Genomic DNA, 16,888 nt, shown 5'->3' on the forward strand with positions numbered 1-16,888 from the left:
GCCAGTAAAAGGTAAATACTATTCTAATTACAACACTTACTGTAAGGCATCCAATTATTTTGTTAAAGCCAATATGAGTCACACATCAATAGGAATTATGGAAACAACAATGACACCACACCTCTAGGAATAATGTGTGAAATTTAATGAAGTAATTAGACACTGTGACATCACATCCTTGCGAGAAGTAACTGCAAGATATCTGCAATAAATTAGAAGGTCGTAGAAGGTTCCTTGCTGTCACTGGGCTGTTGTCAAAACTGAAAAAGGTCTCAATGGGTTACTAAGTATGAAAATGATATATAATAATAAAAAAAACATTATAATATTTTGGAGTGGTGTGTTATACAGCACTGTCCATCACTATCATCAAAACACTGAATGAAGAAATATATTTCAGAGGAATAGTATTCCATCTCTCTAGTACCACTCCAGAGACATGTAGAATCTATGACAAGGTACACTGAAGCTGTTCTGGTGAATTTTGGTGGTCCAGCACCTTACTAGTTAGTTATTCATTTGATTAAAATAGAGTTAAACTCAAGTTTGGTCAAAACCCTTTTTGTTTTTGTATTTTTGGATGTTTGACAGAATTCAGCCAAATACACAAATTGCAAATTACTCTGATGGGATGAACTTAAAGCAGAGAAAATATACATAAGATAGGGCGAGGCTGAATCATCCCAAACATCAACACTCCACAACCCAATAAAATTTTGCTAATCATGCCATGCTAATTACATTGCCAGAGCTATATCACCCTGCAGCTCTTGCCTGGTTCCCACTGAAGCTAAACAGGGTTGAGACTGGCCAGTCCTTGGTGGCAGTTGAGGAGAACCCCCCACCCCACCCTTACCTCACCCCAACACACACACACACACAATGTACAGCACCTTGTTCAGATAGAAAAGCGCTATATAAATCTAATATATTATTATTATTATTATTATTATTATTATTATTATTACTAAGTTGATATTGCTGTTCTCTGCAGCAAGGCACCATAGAGGAAGTAAAATGTGCCAGTAAAAGGTAAATACTATTCTAATTATAACACTTACTGTAAGACATCAAATTATTTTGTTAAAGCCAATATGAGTCACACATCAATAGGAATCATGGAAACAACAATGACACAACACCTCTAGTAATAATGTGTGAAATTTAATGAAGTACTTAGATACTGTGACATCACATCCTCGAGAGAAGTAACTGCAAAATATTTGCAATGTGTCATAGTATTTTAGTGGGCATCATAATACATAATAGAGTTTTTGTGGAATCTGCTAGACCAAAATACAGTTTTTGTAAATTAGAAGGTTGTAGAAGGTTCCTTGCCTGCTGCTTCATCTGTTATGGCTCTGTTATGCTATAGCATTTTGCTGCTATAGTTTGGCTCCACTTTTGTCCACTTGGCAATTGTCATTGCAAATCAGTACAAAGTAATTCTGACTGATCACATTTATTCTATGATTAAACCTTTCTGTCCTAATGGGAGTGGTCTCTTCCATGATGACCCTGACCATACCTATAGGGCATGAGGTCTCAATTGGTTACTTTTAAGCTGTTCTGGTGGAATTTGGTGGCCCAGCACCTCGCTAACCCACAAAGTATGGTAAAATTATAATGAGAAAATTAGAGTTGCTAGCCTGCTTTTAAATATTTTAAAAAGGTGATCTTATTCCCCCTTTTTAACCTCCATCTTATTTGTACTGCCACAAGGGTGGCTGTGAAGACATTTTGCATGTTTCTATAAATGTCATTTGTGTTGCTGGGATCAGCTGGGATTGAGATAATATTGGGTATTTTAAAATTATACAACTGTATCATTGTACATATAAAAGAGATGGAGTGGATCAACTGAACATCAATTGCTAATTAGTGAAAAGAACATGAGAATAAACTAACTTCTGACAAGTGTCATCTGTTTTAACTTGGTTAACAAGTTGCAGTAGTGGAAATTTCCTTTAAAAGTTTGACCTGGTATCAACTTAGATTTTGCTCATGGATGCCACACTATACCTGTCTATAAATAAGTCAGCATACGCTGCCTTTCCTTGACCCAGTGCGGTGTCATATGCATACCTTTTCCCCAAATTATAATAAAGACTGCAGGCAATGAGACAGTCCAATAATATGAAATGAAAAATGTGCTTAATTTGAGTGATTCATTGCCTGTGGTTTTTATGATAATTTAGAAAATTAATTTAACAAAAAGGCACATAAAACAAGATCTTACATAAACAAATCATTACACAGTATTTTTTTTTCTATGTATTTCAGCAAGAGCACTTATGCTTAATTTAGTTAGTGGAAACATCCTTCTTGAGTTCATAAACATTTCACAAAGACTATCAGAAAAGCAGACTTCATTCCATGAACTTGAAAAATATCTTTATTTACAAGCTGTGTTTTTTCCCACAAACTCAGACACATTGCCAGAGTGGTCAATAAGTAACGCAAGGCAATGGGTACCTGTGTGTGTGTGTGTGTGTGTGTGTGTGTGTGTGTGTGTGCACCTGTGTGTATTTAAAAATCTAAGTTCTTTGTGCTGTTGATGTCTCCTATCTCCCTGTCACTGCCGCAAGCACAATGTCTCCAAACATGTTTTATCTCCTCTTCCTCCTGCCTGCTTTCTCTCTCTCTGAGGTTACCACTTTTTCAAAGTGTCCGCAGTTCTTTTCTGCAGGAATTCATCCCACAGTGTTGCAAGATACAATGGGTACAATTTCTACACCACTCTCTATGACACCAAGAACAAAATCCCTGTTTACTCGGCCTACGAGTTCCACTGTTCAAGTGTTGACAGGGTTGATCGCTGGTATGTGGGACCACAGGTAAGAATATGGATATGGATGAAAAATGTGATTTAATTTTCTCTTGAAAGCCTGCCGATTTGGTTGGTATGTTATGAATGTAATTTTGAATGGTAGCGCTACACTCTTTGGACACTATTAGAAAGACCTGTGCATCTACTCATTCATGTATCTATGAATTGTGAGTGCAATGCATGAAATTTTGTAGACAAGCTATAGGTAATGTTCACATTATATCATTTGCCAGACGGGCTGGTTTGAGTATTTCTATATCTGCTGATCTCCTGTTATTTTTATGCACAGCAGTCTCTAGAGTTTACTCAGAATGATGCCATAAAGAAAAAACATCCAGTGAATGGCAATTCTGCAGACAGAAATGCCTTGTAGATAGCCAGACTGGTTCAAGCTGATAGAAAGGCTACACTAACTCAGATAACCACGCTGTACAACTGTGATGAGCAGAAAAGCATCTCGGAATGCACAGCTCATTGAACCTTGAGGCAGATGGGCTACAAAGGCAGAAGAACACGTTGGATTCTAATTCTGTCATCCAAGAACAGAAAGCTGAGGTTGCAGTGGGCACAGGTTCAACAAAACTGGAAAGATGTAGCATGATCTGATGAATCTCAATTTCTGCTGAGGCACACAGATGATGGGGTCAGAATTTGATGCCAGAACATGAATCCATGAACTCAGCTTGCCTTGTGTCAACAGTCCAGGCTGTTGGAGGTGGTGTCATGGTATGGGGAATGTTTTCTTGGCACACTTTGTGCCCTTTAATACCAATCAATTATCACTTAAATACCACAGCCTATTTGAGTATTATTGCTGACCATGTGCATCGTTTCAGTTATCCATCATCTAATGGTTACTTTCAGCATGATGCACCATATCACGAAGCAAAAACTGTCTTAAACTGGTTTCATTAACATGACAATGAGCCCAGTGTTCTTCAGTGACCTTTTCACTCACCGGCTTTGAATCCAATAGAACACCTTTGGTATATAGTAGAACAGGAGATTCTCAGCATAAAAGCACACCTGAAAAATCTACAGAAAGGTATTTCCAACACCTTGTAGAATCCATGCCACAAAGAACTGAGGCTGTTCTGAGAGCAAAGGGCCCTACCCTGTATTAGTAGAGTTCCTAATCAAGTGTTCTGTGAGTGTATATCTGAACTTTATTTAATGTTTGCATTTTTAGGCCACCTTTAATAAGTTGCTGCTGTAATTTAGGTAATAATTTACACTCTATAGGCATATATACTGTAGATGTTTAGTTATTGATGTTTATCAACAGCTTAAAGATGTAACCGAATATGAATAAATTAATTGGGCTGAACTGATAATAGGTTTAAAACAGGTATCTAGATGAGACTAGAGGTGTGCATCACAACTCATTGCTTGCTCGTAGATTTTCTGCCACTGGCTATTGAACTATGCTTTTTTGTTTCATATATTGCATGTTCTTTTTCTTTGCCCCTCTACATATCATTTCCAAAACTTCATACATTTTCTATATGTAACATCACAGGACTTGAGCCGAAGCAGGTGCAGATCAAAGTCTTTATTATACATGTGAATCAATAAACAAGGACAACGCGGTCTCAACAGGAAAAAAAGAAACTGGATGCGAGGCAGGAAACTGAACAGGACAGGAAAACCAGACCGCTTAGCACACGTAACGTCTTCAGCATTCAAACAATCAATCAACATAACTAACGTAAACGGATAATACTTTGTGAAAGGCACTGTAACACGATGCGTTTAAATAACAAACGTAATTAAACTAAAATATCCGCCACCTGGAGTAAATCAACCAATGCTTGTGTGACACCTACAAATGTATTGTCACAATTGTTGTTGTTTTTTGTATTGGCCTGTATAAAAGGAACAATTTTAATGTATTTTTTAAATGGATTTGAGTAATATTTTTGAGTGTGCAATTGCTTGATTGTGCCACAAGGGGAGGTGTTCGTTTGTGTGGGTGCTAGTAGGGCTGTGCGATGCTTCTGCTTCTCAGACAGAGAACAGCTTGCTGAGCAATCACAAGTAACATCTCCTGTGTCTGATTTTTCTGTAAGTCCATGGCACCACGAATAAGACTCACAATGGTTGGCATGAGATCTTTGTTTTCATTTGGTCCCAATATCAGCTGTTCAACCACATTAAAACCAATCAGGGGGCAGTCCAGGGACACACTACTCACCAGGGAGGGCACTAGTATTGCTAGGTTTGGGTCGCTGTTGTTTGGAAAACTCACCATCACTCCCACCCAACCATCATATGGCAACGGTTGATCATTTACAGCTAGCACACTGAGAGCCTTTTGTCCAATAAGTTCAGCCAATGGTCGCAGCTTGTGGTCAGGAAGGTAAGTTTTTACCCACTGGCGGTCTAGAAGGCTTACTTGGGCACCAGAGTCCAACAAACAATCCACCGCATAGCTGTGAATATAGCACTTTATTTTACATTTCTTTCCCACTAGCTGAGCCACTCTTTCATTAGCTTCAGTCTCCTTGTTTGTTAATGAGGGAGTTACACAGCTGGTTTTTACCTGGGCGGGTTCGTCTGTTTGCATCTCTAGCTTTGTGGGTACTGCTGTCTGCTAATGCTTAGTGAGTGAGTGTCAACAGAGGGCTGAATGATGTTCCATGTTTGACCCCGTTTGAGACATCCTACTGCCCTGTGACCTGCCTCCCCACATGTGAAACAATGGTTGCAAGAGCTAGCTCCCCTTTCAACACACTTAGGGCAGCCATACTGTTTTGCTGTTTGTTTGACCTTTTTTTTTTTTTTGTCTTTAATTTATTTGATTCATTTTCATGTGATTCATTTTCATATGATTCATTTTTATGTGATTCATTTACATGTGATTCATTTACTGATTCGCTACTCTTTAAATCCAGTTTTAGACTGTAATATTACAAAGGTCTTTCCAGATTAATACTTACTACACTATATGAGATAACCCCAGTAAAATTGCCTTAATTATATAATATAATTTATTCACCAAGTTAGGTTTAAATCCTCTAAAAACAGATTCACAATTAAATAACATTACTCTGTTCCAATTCACATCCTTCAAAGCATTGGCATGTTTTGTTTACTCTCACAATCCACCAAACTCCCACACCCAAAGTCTCCATAAAATATGAGACAGCAGTGTATCCTAGAATAACGTAAAGTTGTCCACAATGTGAAAACAACTCGAAGAGTAAGCTGACCTAACCAACAAAATTACCAAGACAAAAAGTTCAGGAAGAGAAAAACCCCCTACTGATTTCAAGTCTGATAAACAGGGCTATCTTGGCTATGTAGTCAGGGAAAATGGAGATAATCAAATCCCTCGTTTTAATCCACTGGAGCTCTCTCGCACGGCATAAAATGTCAACACAGTCACTGTAATAGTAGAATCTGCACACAATAGCTCGTGGTCATTCACCAGGCTTGGGCCAGTGGTCCTGAAGGGTCCGGTGGGACCGGTCCAAAACCATCTCCTTCTCCAGACCAAACGCCTCTTTTAACAAGGCCTCTACAGCAGCAGTTGTACAGGTGTCAGCGCCCTCTAGAACTCTGACTATCCTAACATTATTGCGCCGTGACCTCGACTCCAAATCATCACATTTATTCTCTAATTGAGTCATGGTCGCAGTGAGAGACTCGATAGTAGTCTTCATATGAACTGTCATCGGTGCAACCGAAGAGAGCGTGCTCCATTTCCCCAACAGTACGTTTCAGTGTAGATATGATAGCCTCGGTAGAAACTTTATCCCTAGCCAGCTGTGATTTCACAACCTACAAATCAAGCTGGATAATAGACGGAGCACCCCCGAGAGTCTACTGGAGCTTCTAAAGCTCCTTTTTTAAAAATATCAGCAATGTCCTTCCTCAGTAAAACCAACAACTCAAGCCTAAGTGCGGTGAAGTCAAAATCACCGCTCGGCAACACGGATTCAGGGGGAAAAGTGGGCTTACTCATGCCATGCACATTCGGCCTCAGTCGTGTCTGAATGCTACCATGGGTTTTCATGTTCTTTCCAGACAATTTAACTTGCCACAAAGTTAAAAGTGCAAATAAAAAAAATGGAGTAGAATAAGTCAAAATATATTATATGACCGAAAAGCACAAATTAATTACAATTTTAATCGAAATAAGCAGGAGAATCCAACTTTTGTCCTACTCCACCAAATTCTGAATTCCGAATCGTTTGTTTGACCTTTTGCTTGGTATGGGTACATTGACAGGTTTGTTCGGGCGTCTTGAGGGCTGTGAGACACTCCACCATTTAAGTCAGAGCATCAACCTTCGCACTCAATTCCTCTATGGCTTTATTTTTCTTCTTTGCTTTGTAATCAGGTAGTTTCTCACTGTCTTTATCAGGCTCAAGTTGAGCACTGTGAGCATGGGTTACCTTCTGTCGTGGACAATGTCCCAGTCTTCGCTGCCTCTCACTTTCCTCACTAGACACTTTATTAACTTGTCTTATCAGTGCTTCATCTGAAACAGTGTAATCAGACAGGAGAGGCTTGAGTTCATTGCGAATGTCACTGTACTTGGGGAGAAGGCCCTGATGGATGGTGCGCAGAAACATATTCTGGATTGTGCGGTGCTCATACTCAATGTCCATACTATCCTGTCTGGATGCAAACATGACTTTCTGTTTCAGTCCTATCATTCTGTAGAGAAACTGCTGGGGACTCTCATGCTCATGTTGCTTGGTGCTCATTAGCTCCTGAAATAACTCACTATCACGCTTTTCACTCAGATGAGAACGCATGAAGCCTTTAAGCTCAGAGAGGGTCAAGTTGTCCTTGCTATTCAACATATCCTTAAACTGCCCTGTTTTGATGATGCGGAGCACACCTTGGATGACCTCCCCCTCTGTATGGCCTGCCTTGAGTCCCTCATCAATCTGCTTGCATAATCCATGGTAGCTGATGTCTGCTGTGTTGTCTCCAACTTTACCTCCATGTACTTTAAATTCTCTGCGTTGGAGTCTCTCAGGGAGACTACCTTGTCAGGTGTACAGTATTTTGGGTCTGGTGATGGACTGGCACCCTGTCCAGGGTGTACCCCGCCTTGTGCCCGATGCTCCCTGGGATAGGCTCCGGATTCCAATGACCCTGAAAAGGAGTAAGCGGTAGAAGATGGATGGATGAAGTTGAGGTGTTGGGGTGGCTATGAGGTCTAATCGTGTGTCTAGAGTGTGGTGGCAGTAGAGGTAGGTGTGTGTTGTGCTGGTTGTGTTATCTGAAACTCAGCTAGCTTCCTACCCAAAGCCTCATAGTTAGCCATTAGCTTTTTGTACTCAACTGTGTTGTATCAAAATTTGCCTATTACCCAAAGACAATTAATAAACAGATACTCACATACATGAACCAGTTGAAGGACGAAAGTAAGACACCAGGCCCGTGAGTGAGGAGAGGCAAGGGTCCAAATTTATTGTTGCATGAGATCACATAGTTGAGACTTCCCAAGGATGATCTCCAAAAAAAACAGAGCTGAAGCTCTTCTATTTATACAGTTTTCTTAGGGTCAGGATGACCCAGACATCAATATGTTTAGAGTTAGCTGTCCCGGAACACCATTATGTACATCAATTGGCACTGTTGTGCGACCCTTATCACACAGGTGCAGCTCCGGCTCCAAAATATATTTTGTCTTGTTTCACTCTTTAAAAATAACTTGACCTTGTCTGTGTCGCTTCCTGACTGGATTTTCGTCGAGAAAGGACACTTTCAAACACACCATCTCTACATTATGAGTAAATTTTATGTTTGTTCTACATTTTTTTTTTTTTATAGTGCTTGCATGTACATTGCCCTATAATAGTTTTTCATGAAACAGAATATGAAACAGATTAATTTCTGCTTTCTGCATACACACCAGGCCTCTGTGTGTATGTGTGTGTCTCTTAGATGACCTTCTGCCTGCGTGCAGACGTACTCCACCTACGCTCTGAGGCCTGCCGCAATTAATCAAATACATGAATGGTTTACATCTTATCTGTGTGTGTTGTGTCTTAGGTGAACGTCAGCCCAGTGAATTTTCAATTGACTGCTTGTGGGTCTACAGGAAATGTGTCTGTAATATTACTCTCTACAGTACCCTGTGGAGCTGCTACAACCTGTGTGAGTGTTGGTGTCAGTGTAACAGCATCATCCCCTAATACTGTAGGCTGACTGACTTCAGTGACACGAATAGCAATGAGTTCAGTAATAGCATCTTTCAAGGACAGCAAGTGAGAAAATCCATGGTCCTCTAAATCAAGTAATGTTTTACAATTCAGGTAAGTGCATATATAATCAAAACAACTTTCTTCATCACCATGGATTACACTTGAAGAATCAAGATCTGGTACTGGTGTGATGTTCTCAGCAACCTGAAAGAGTTCCTCCGCTGTCAGTGTGTGAAGACTCTTCTTTATCTTCTAGGTCAGGTCTTTTCTTTCAACATCCTCCATACTGTGTCCCTTGGCCAGCAATGTCTCACAGTCCAGTCACCTCGAGCAAGCAAAACTGCATTCCTCCAGCTGGGGTCCCCTCACAATCTCTGGACCCGTAGCCGCCTCAGTTGCACGCCTGCCACTCCACCGTACTGGTCCTACGACGTCCGCCTGGTTCGTAGGCTAAAGGATCAGCGCCAGCTCTCGTCAGATGCCAATCCCAGCAGTACCTCCAAATTTCTGTTACAGGCCTCAAGCATGAGTAACCTGTGAACAGATATTGTGTCCTGTTTTGTACAGGAAAATCAGACACTGGAGATGCAAATTGTGATCGCTCAGCAAACTGTTCTCTGTCTTTATTAAACAGAATACATCTTTTTTCTTCTTCTTCATTCAAACCACTTTGACAATAATATTCCTTGTAACAAATTACACATTGTGCATCACATCACAGCATGGAGGTTAATCTATCAAACTGCTGGTATAACATATTTTACAAATTATATAAATGTTAAGTTGAACAGAAATACTTCACCTATTCCAGTCTTAACTGGTACTATGACTCTCCGTTACTGCTATTACCACCTCCAAAATTATATCCATCCAGTAGCTTTAATAGTGTTAAGCCTGCTTGTTTCACACTTTTAGTACATTTTGAAATACAAAACACAAAAACAATACAGAGGCCTACATTATACAAATACCTCTGTCTCTTTAACCTTACCAACACATTACAACTATATATACACACGACTATTGAAATAACTGTACTTTATAAACTTTAGCTTTAACAAATACAGGGTAAAGGTGCACATGTCCAGGAGCAATGACCAAACAAAATAAATGTCAGCGTGGGAAGGCCGCCATGTCGCTTACACTTTTTACACGGGAGCTAGCTACACTTCAATTCAAGGTCTCTCAACTGAATAAACCACTGTTTTACACATAAAATGTTGTCATAACAACATACTTAAGGGTTTAAATGTCCTTAGAAATGTATTGCAGCAAAATATTACAAACTACTAACCTGTTTTGTACAGGAAAATCAGACACAGGAGATGTTACTTGTGATTGCTCAGCAAGCTGTTCTCTGTCTGAGAAGCGGAAGCATCGCGCAGCCCTACTAGCGCCCACACAAACGAACACCTCCCCTTGTTTCACAATTAAGCAATTGCACTCTCGAAAATACTACTCAAATCCATTTAAAAAATACATTCAAATTGTTCCTTTTATACAGGCCAGTACACAAAACAACTTAACAATTGTGACAATACATTTGTAGACATCACATACTCCCCAACAAAAAATAAAATGGCTCCTGACATTTTACCTTTAAACTGTTACTCAACATCACTGAAAACATTCGTAACTCAAAGTGCCATTCTTTAGCCTCTTAACCTATGTAGATAGGCCTGTTATGAAATACTGGAATGTTGTAAGGCTGTGGAGCATAGGAAGATGGAACATATATTGTGTAATAGCATAAGATACTTAATATTGGAACTATAATAATAATAATAATAATAATAATAATAATAATAATAATAATAATAATACATTGTAAGTGATACAAATGGAGTAATAATGAAACCTCTGCATGTAAATTGTATTTAGTAATAGAGGATTGATGGCATACAAAAATAAGGAAATCAGAAATATTTGTTTCATTACTACTATGCTATACTGATATAGTTGGTGTTGCAAAAAATGTTGTTGTTTTTTTTTTTTTTTTTTTTAAAAAGGATTTCTAAAGAGTATTGCACATTTTAAAGATCACACAAAAATGTATCTCTACATACTGATGGTTAAAATCAAGCAATTTTCCAAACCAATACCAATACCTTAAAAAACTTGATGCTGGGTGGTAGAATTATTAAAGCATGATTTTGATTGTTTTTACTTACTATATAACATTTTATATGGTATATAAACTATTCCTTAAACTAGCAGCTCCTTTCTCTTTACTTTGAAGCTCAATGGAAGTAACCTTGTGTGCATGGCGTCTCTAGGGAACATCCCATCACCCAATCGAGGGCAGCGACAGGCTCTTCACAGTGATTATGAAGGCTCTGGCTATGACAATGGACACCTATTCCCTGTTTACCACACACACAATGCAGACACCATGCTGGCCACCTCCATGTTGACCAACGCAACTCCACAAGATCCTAGCTTCAATCGTGATCAGTGGAAAAAGCATGAAGAAGACATGGCCACACTGTTGCAGCAGAACTGTAACTGGGCTTAGATTGTCACAGGTGTAGTCCCTGGGAATCAAGTGATTGGGAATAATGCAAGCGTGGCTCGTTATTACTGGAGTGCTTATTGCTGCTTTGGAGATAGTGGTGCACCACAGTCAGCAGGCTACATTGGCCCTGATAACAATGGCCGGGTGCAGCATGGCAGTGTGATGTGGCTGGAAGATGAGCTGAGCAAGCATTATGGATCTGTCTTCAGTATCTTCCAAGGCTCATGCTAATACAAATACTAACCATTAACTAGTCATTGTGAAATGACTCTGCTATAGATGGGTGTTTCTATACAATATTTAATATTTGTTTTGAAATATTAATTGAACTGATTTTGGTTTTGACACATATCATGGAACTGATATGTCTAAGGATGTTAAATATATGTGAAAAAGTATTTGCTGATTTCTTCTGTTTTTTTTTTTTGTATATATCTCATACTAAATAGATTTAGATCTTCAAATGAAATACAATATAAAACAAAGGCAACTTGAGTAAATACACAGTACAGTTTTTACAGCAAAAAAATAATAAATCTAACACCTATCACCAATGTGAAAAACTAATTGCCCTCTTAAATTTAAAATCTGACAGCAACATCTGCAACTAAAGGCTTCCGATAAGTGGAGATCAGTCTTTCATTTACTTCTAGGACTAGGACTTACTTCTATGCTTTGGATTATTGTCTTGGGCATAATCCAGTTGCGCTTTAGTTTCAATTTATGGACAGAAGACCGGACATTTTCCTTTAGGATTTTCTGCTATAGAGCAGAATTCATGTTTCCCTCGATAAGTTGCCCAGGCCCTGAAGCAGCAAAGCATCCCCACACCATCACACTTCCACCACCATGTTTGACCGTAGATATGATGTTCTTTTTGTGGAATTCTGTGTTTGGGTCACACCAGATATAATGGGAACCTGTATGAATGTTCTGGTTTATTGAAATTATATGGAGAACTTTTGGGTCAAATGTAATAGTTTGAAAGTAATAGCTTTTTTATTTATTAATGATTTAATTTTGAATTAATGATTTAAGTAAAACATTGTCTGTTTTATTAGACAATTTTTAATAAATGAACAAGATATTCTGTAGAAGTAATCAGTTTTAATATTTCAAAATTGATTTTGCCTCATACACTATTAATTATAATAACTAGCTGAAAGACCTATTACTAAAAATAGAACAAAGACTTGAGACTTGACTTGGACATCAGGGACTTGTGAACATCTGGTAGATACAGTAGATCTGCCAGGACATATACTGTATACAGAATATATTCTTCTATCAACCAAACGGTGCTGTTTCTCATACTGAAGCCCATGATCTGCTTCTGCTTGGAAAGCAGATCTGTGAACTTGTTTCAGAACCGTTTTGCAACAAGCAGAAGAGCAGATTAAATAATGGAAATTTGTGGACAGTTAGATTTAAGAAAAATATTACGTTTCTTATTAAAACTTATGCTAAACCTAATTTAAACAAGTTTCTAATTACGATATTAAATTATGAAATTTTTTACTTTATGCAGATTTTGAGCGACTTGCTGCAGCGACTACCAATGGGAGTGAAGACATTAGCGCGCACATGATCCGTAGCCACCCGTGATCCCTAGCAGAAGCAGAGCCACTGCAGCAGTAGCCAATTAGCTTAGCTTAGCTTAGCTTAGATCTTATATATAAGATACTAGGATCTTAGGATAGCTTAGGATCTGATAATAAAATAAATAACAATGAAACACAGTTACTTTTTGTTGCAATCAAGCAAAATCCCAGTGTAGCTCCTTGGATGAATTGTCCAGCTTATTGCTGCTTCGATGGCCGGGAACGAGCGAAAATATAATGAATGACACGCTGTTGGTGATGCTCATTTATACTGGGATTTTGCTCAATTGCAACAAAAAGTGAGTGTATTTCATTATTAGTATTTTTGCTATAAATGCACTAAGGCCATAAGCTAAACAGAAAGATGGCCACAATGACAGAGTAAAGTCTCTTTCATCTTGTAGGATATTAGTACTTTCCTCCCAAACATTTTATCCCCACCACTTTTCAAAACAAAGTGACGCTCATGTATTGCCTAAGCAAATACATTACTGATCATTTTTCAATACAATTAAGTTTTATTAAATACACTTTGCAAAGATTATACAGTAATTAGTATTGGAGAAGTTGGAAAGTTGATCTCTTTTTTCTGAAAACCTATTAGTAATATGAGTAAAAAAAAAAATCAACGCATACAATACTTAGGTGTAAAATAGCACATATTAAAAACAGAACATTTTAATGTTTATAAGGCAAATATAAAAATATCACACTATAACTTCATTGTCAACCATGTGTACATTATGAGTCTGAAAGTATGAATCTGATTTTTTTTTTTGTCAGTTCATTAATCAGAAATCAGTTGAACGACAAGACGTTTTTCTCATTTACTGGCACGGGGTAGCCATTGTTATTCAAGTGTTCCCATTGTCCTGTCATTCTCTGCTCTTTTCTTCCAGTGAGAAAGTGAGAATTCATATCCTCCTTCATCTCATCCTGCTTTCTCCGGAATTCTTCGAGTTCAAGTTTCATTTTAAGGACCTGCATTCTCTCCTGATCTATCTTTGCTTGCTGTTTTTTTAAACAGTTCCTCGCCTTCCTTAGCTCCTCCTTCTCTTTTTCCACTTGTTTTTCTTTGCTTTCCAGCTCTCTCCACCTCTCTTCTAGCAGAAGGTGCACTAATTTGTTGTTTTCTTTGTCCACTTCAAACATCTGAAACACTCTGTCTTTTTCTGCAATGGAAAAATATGGGAGGTTAAAAATTTTGTATAGGCGCATCAAACACAGAAAATAGTCAAAGGTTATTATAATACATAAGGGGTGGACAAATCATAAATTCATTAGCTAGTCCACCAGCCAAAGGTTCCAGTGTCTTTGCACACTACTTAATACAGACTAAGGGAAACAAACGAGTATATAAATGTCACTTGGGGAGACTAATTTAAACCCAGCATTTAAATGTAAAAAAAATTAAATAAAATAAATACTGAAATATAAATCAGAAAAATGCTAAATGGAAATGACAACAAAATATTTGAAAACAAAAACACCTAAAAGATAAATTATTTAAACCAAATTTTCAATTTGAATTGGGGTTGATACTGATAAGTCATGAATAAATGCTTAATCACTAAATGCTGTTTAAGAACCTGTGTTCATAAATGTTTTACAATTCATAATTCAAGTCCAACAAAGGAAACTGGTTACAAGATTGACTGACCTAGCTCACGGTACAGTAAAGGCTCACAGTGGAAAAGCAAATTGTAGAACCCGTCGCTCTGTTTCATCCCATGCTGCTCCAGAACTCTGAACATGGCGTGCATCCTCACCTCGCTTCCTTCCTCTTCACACACCTGGAAGTACTCTTCTTCCGTGATCAGGCCCTGGGTGAGCATTCGGTTGGCCACTGACTCCACTTGCGTCACTGACTCAATGAGCCTTTGCCTCACCACATGCACATATACAGCGTGCTCTGAATGGAAGAAACAGCCTTATGTGAGTGATTTTCAATAACTTCAGTAAGTCTTAGGCACCCTATTAATTTTTTTAGTGCAAACTGTTAGATTTTTATTTTGTGACTTCTACATTATTGAGTCAGTACAACAACATATTACATTTCCAAACATTTGTTTTCCAAAACAAAGAAAGCATCATATTCTAAGGTAAAGGAGCAGACCTAGAGAGTTCACAGGCATAGAGTGTTGTAGTTAACTGGGATGTTTGGGTGCTGTTACCCGCACCTGCACCCCCCCGCCAGTAATCTGGGCTATTCAACAGCAATGTTTGGGTGTATATGGGTACGGTGAATGAAAAAAGTAGTCTATAGCCAGGTATAAACTGAATGTGCTGAGAAATCCCATCAGAAAAGAAAGTACCATGAGAAATACAATGTGAAAAGTTAGCTTTTTATGCAACATACCCAACTGCAGAGTAAGCTCAGGCTCATGTTCTTGTAGTAGTCTGTAAAGGGCATTTCTCCCCTGTTGTCCTTTGCTAGACAGAGCCTGCAAAAGCTGCTTCATTCTATCCTGAGTGCTTGGAGCTGCTACAATGGTCCTGTGTTTGTCCTCACTCAGTAGACCTTGGTTCAGCAAATCTTTACATATCCGCCGTGTCTCATTCACACTCTCAACCAGCTCATCCATACAGCTCATTACCAAATCTGCACACACAGACATAGGATAACACATGAGAGTGAATGAAGTAATTCCCCTGTAATAATGCACATGAGTTGACTTAACTATGAATTTCTCAAGAAAGGAGGGTGAAGAAGTATCAAATTGTATCAAAATAGTCCAAAATAAAAATAAAGTAAAAATACTAGATGTAATTTCTTAAACATAAGTACTTTAAAATCTCCTCCAAAAGTATTGGATTGACAAGGAAATTCTTTGGTTTTGCTGCACACTGAAGACATTTGGGTTTGAGTTTATGAAGATGCATAAGAGACTATATGAGACAAGAAATTCAGCATCTCCTAGTGAGAGGTAATCTTAATGCACCAGAATACAAAGACATTTTAAACAATTGTGTGTTACCAACATTTGATCATTTTAAAATTATTGTTATACTGTAGATGTATTGGCACATGATAATTAATAGTTAATAAGTATATCTACTGTACATCCAATAAGTAATGGAGTAACTATATGATTTCTAGGTCTTCTTAGGTACCAGAAACAGAGCCATTAATTATCTGATACTGGGAAATTCATCTGTAGGGCTTCTATGGAGTCAGGCGGAATGTGGGTCAGACCGCAGGGTCAGCAATGATACAGCACCCCTGGAGCAGAGAGGGTTAAGGGCCTTGCTCAAGGGTCCAACAGTGGTAGCTTGTCAGTGCTGGAGCTTGAACCCCCGACCTTCCAATCAGTAACCCAGATCCTTAACCGCCAAGCCACCACTGCCAGGTGTCAACTGTAATAAGCACTGCTTTTATCGCCTGTCATTGTCAAATGGAAGTAACAACTGGGCCATGTGATGAAGATTTTTCTGATTAACCTTTGAACATCATTTGTTTGGTTTGATTTAGTTCCAAACAAAAGTGTATTTTAAACTCCTCATTCAGGGAGTTTTTAAACTCAGAGATTTTAAACTCCTCATTCAGAAATCAGTCACATCTGGATTTAAACTTAAATCTTGAAACCACACCTAATCTAATAACAGAGTAATAGTGTTTTTTTTTTTTCTTAATGTAGTTCAAATTCTATTATACATTTTTAACAATTATGTGTGATCTCTGTAATGTGTCTGTGGTCATATGAGTAAAGCAAATGGTCACATGAATTGTTAAAAATGCTAAGAAAAAAAGGTACTGTATATTTATGTGGAACAG

At 38.3% G+C, this 16,888-nt stretch overlaps 2 protein-coding genes across 3 annotated transcripts in view; one reads left to right on the forward strand and one right to left on the reverse strand.

Annotated features, from left to right (window-relative positions):
• The first annotated feature begins 2,467 nt into the window (after nucleotides 1-2,467).
• Nucleotides 2,468-9,642, forward strand: LOC124626519 (uncharacterized). The gene is made up of 4 exons (XM_053677346.1): nucleotides 2,468-2,471; nucleotides 2,650-2,837; nucleotides 8,846-8,950; nucleotides 9,254-9,642. The coding sequence occupies exons 1-4, from the start codon at nucleotides 2,468-2,470 to the stop codon at nucleotides 9,449-9,451; spliced, it is 495 nt and encodes a 164-aa protein (XP_053533321.1). The 3' UTR covers nucleotides 9,452-9,642.
• A 5,131-nt stretch (nucleotides 9,643-14,773) lies between these two features.
• casq1b (calsequestrin 1b) overlaps nucleotides 14,774-16,888 on the reverse strand; it is a 50,193-nt gene continuing 48,078 nt past the window's right edge. For both annotated transcript variants that reach the window (XM_017461672.3, XM_017461673.3), the window contains 2 exons: nucleotides 15,473-15,715; nucleotides 14,774-15,025 (listed from right to left, as the gene is read on the reverse strand). The gene's annotated coding sequence lies outside the window, so the exon portion shown is untranslated. The remainder of the gene's footprint in view (nucleotides 15,026-15,472; nucleotides 15,716-16,888) is intronic.

The sequence above is a fragment of the Ictalurus punctatus genome, chromosome 29 (assembly GCF_001660625.3).
Source record: "Ictalurus punctatus breed USDA103 chromosome 29, Coco_2.0, whole genome shotgun sequence".
NCBI lineage: Eukaryota > Metazoa > Chordata > Actinopteri > Siluriformes > Ictaluridae > Ictalurus > Ictalurus punctatus.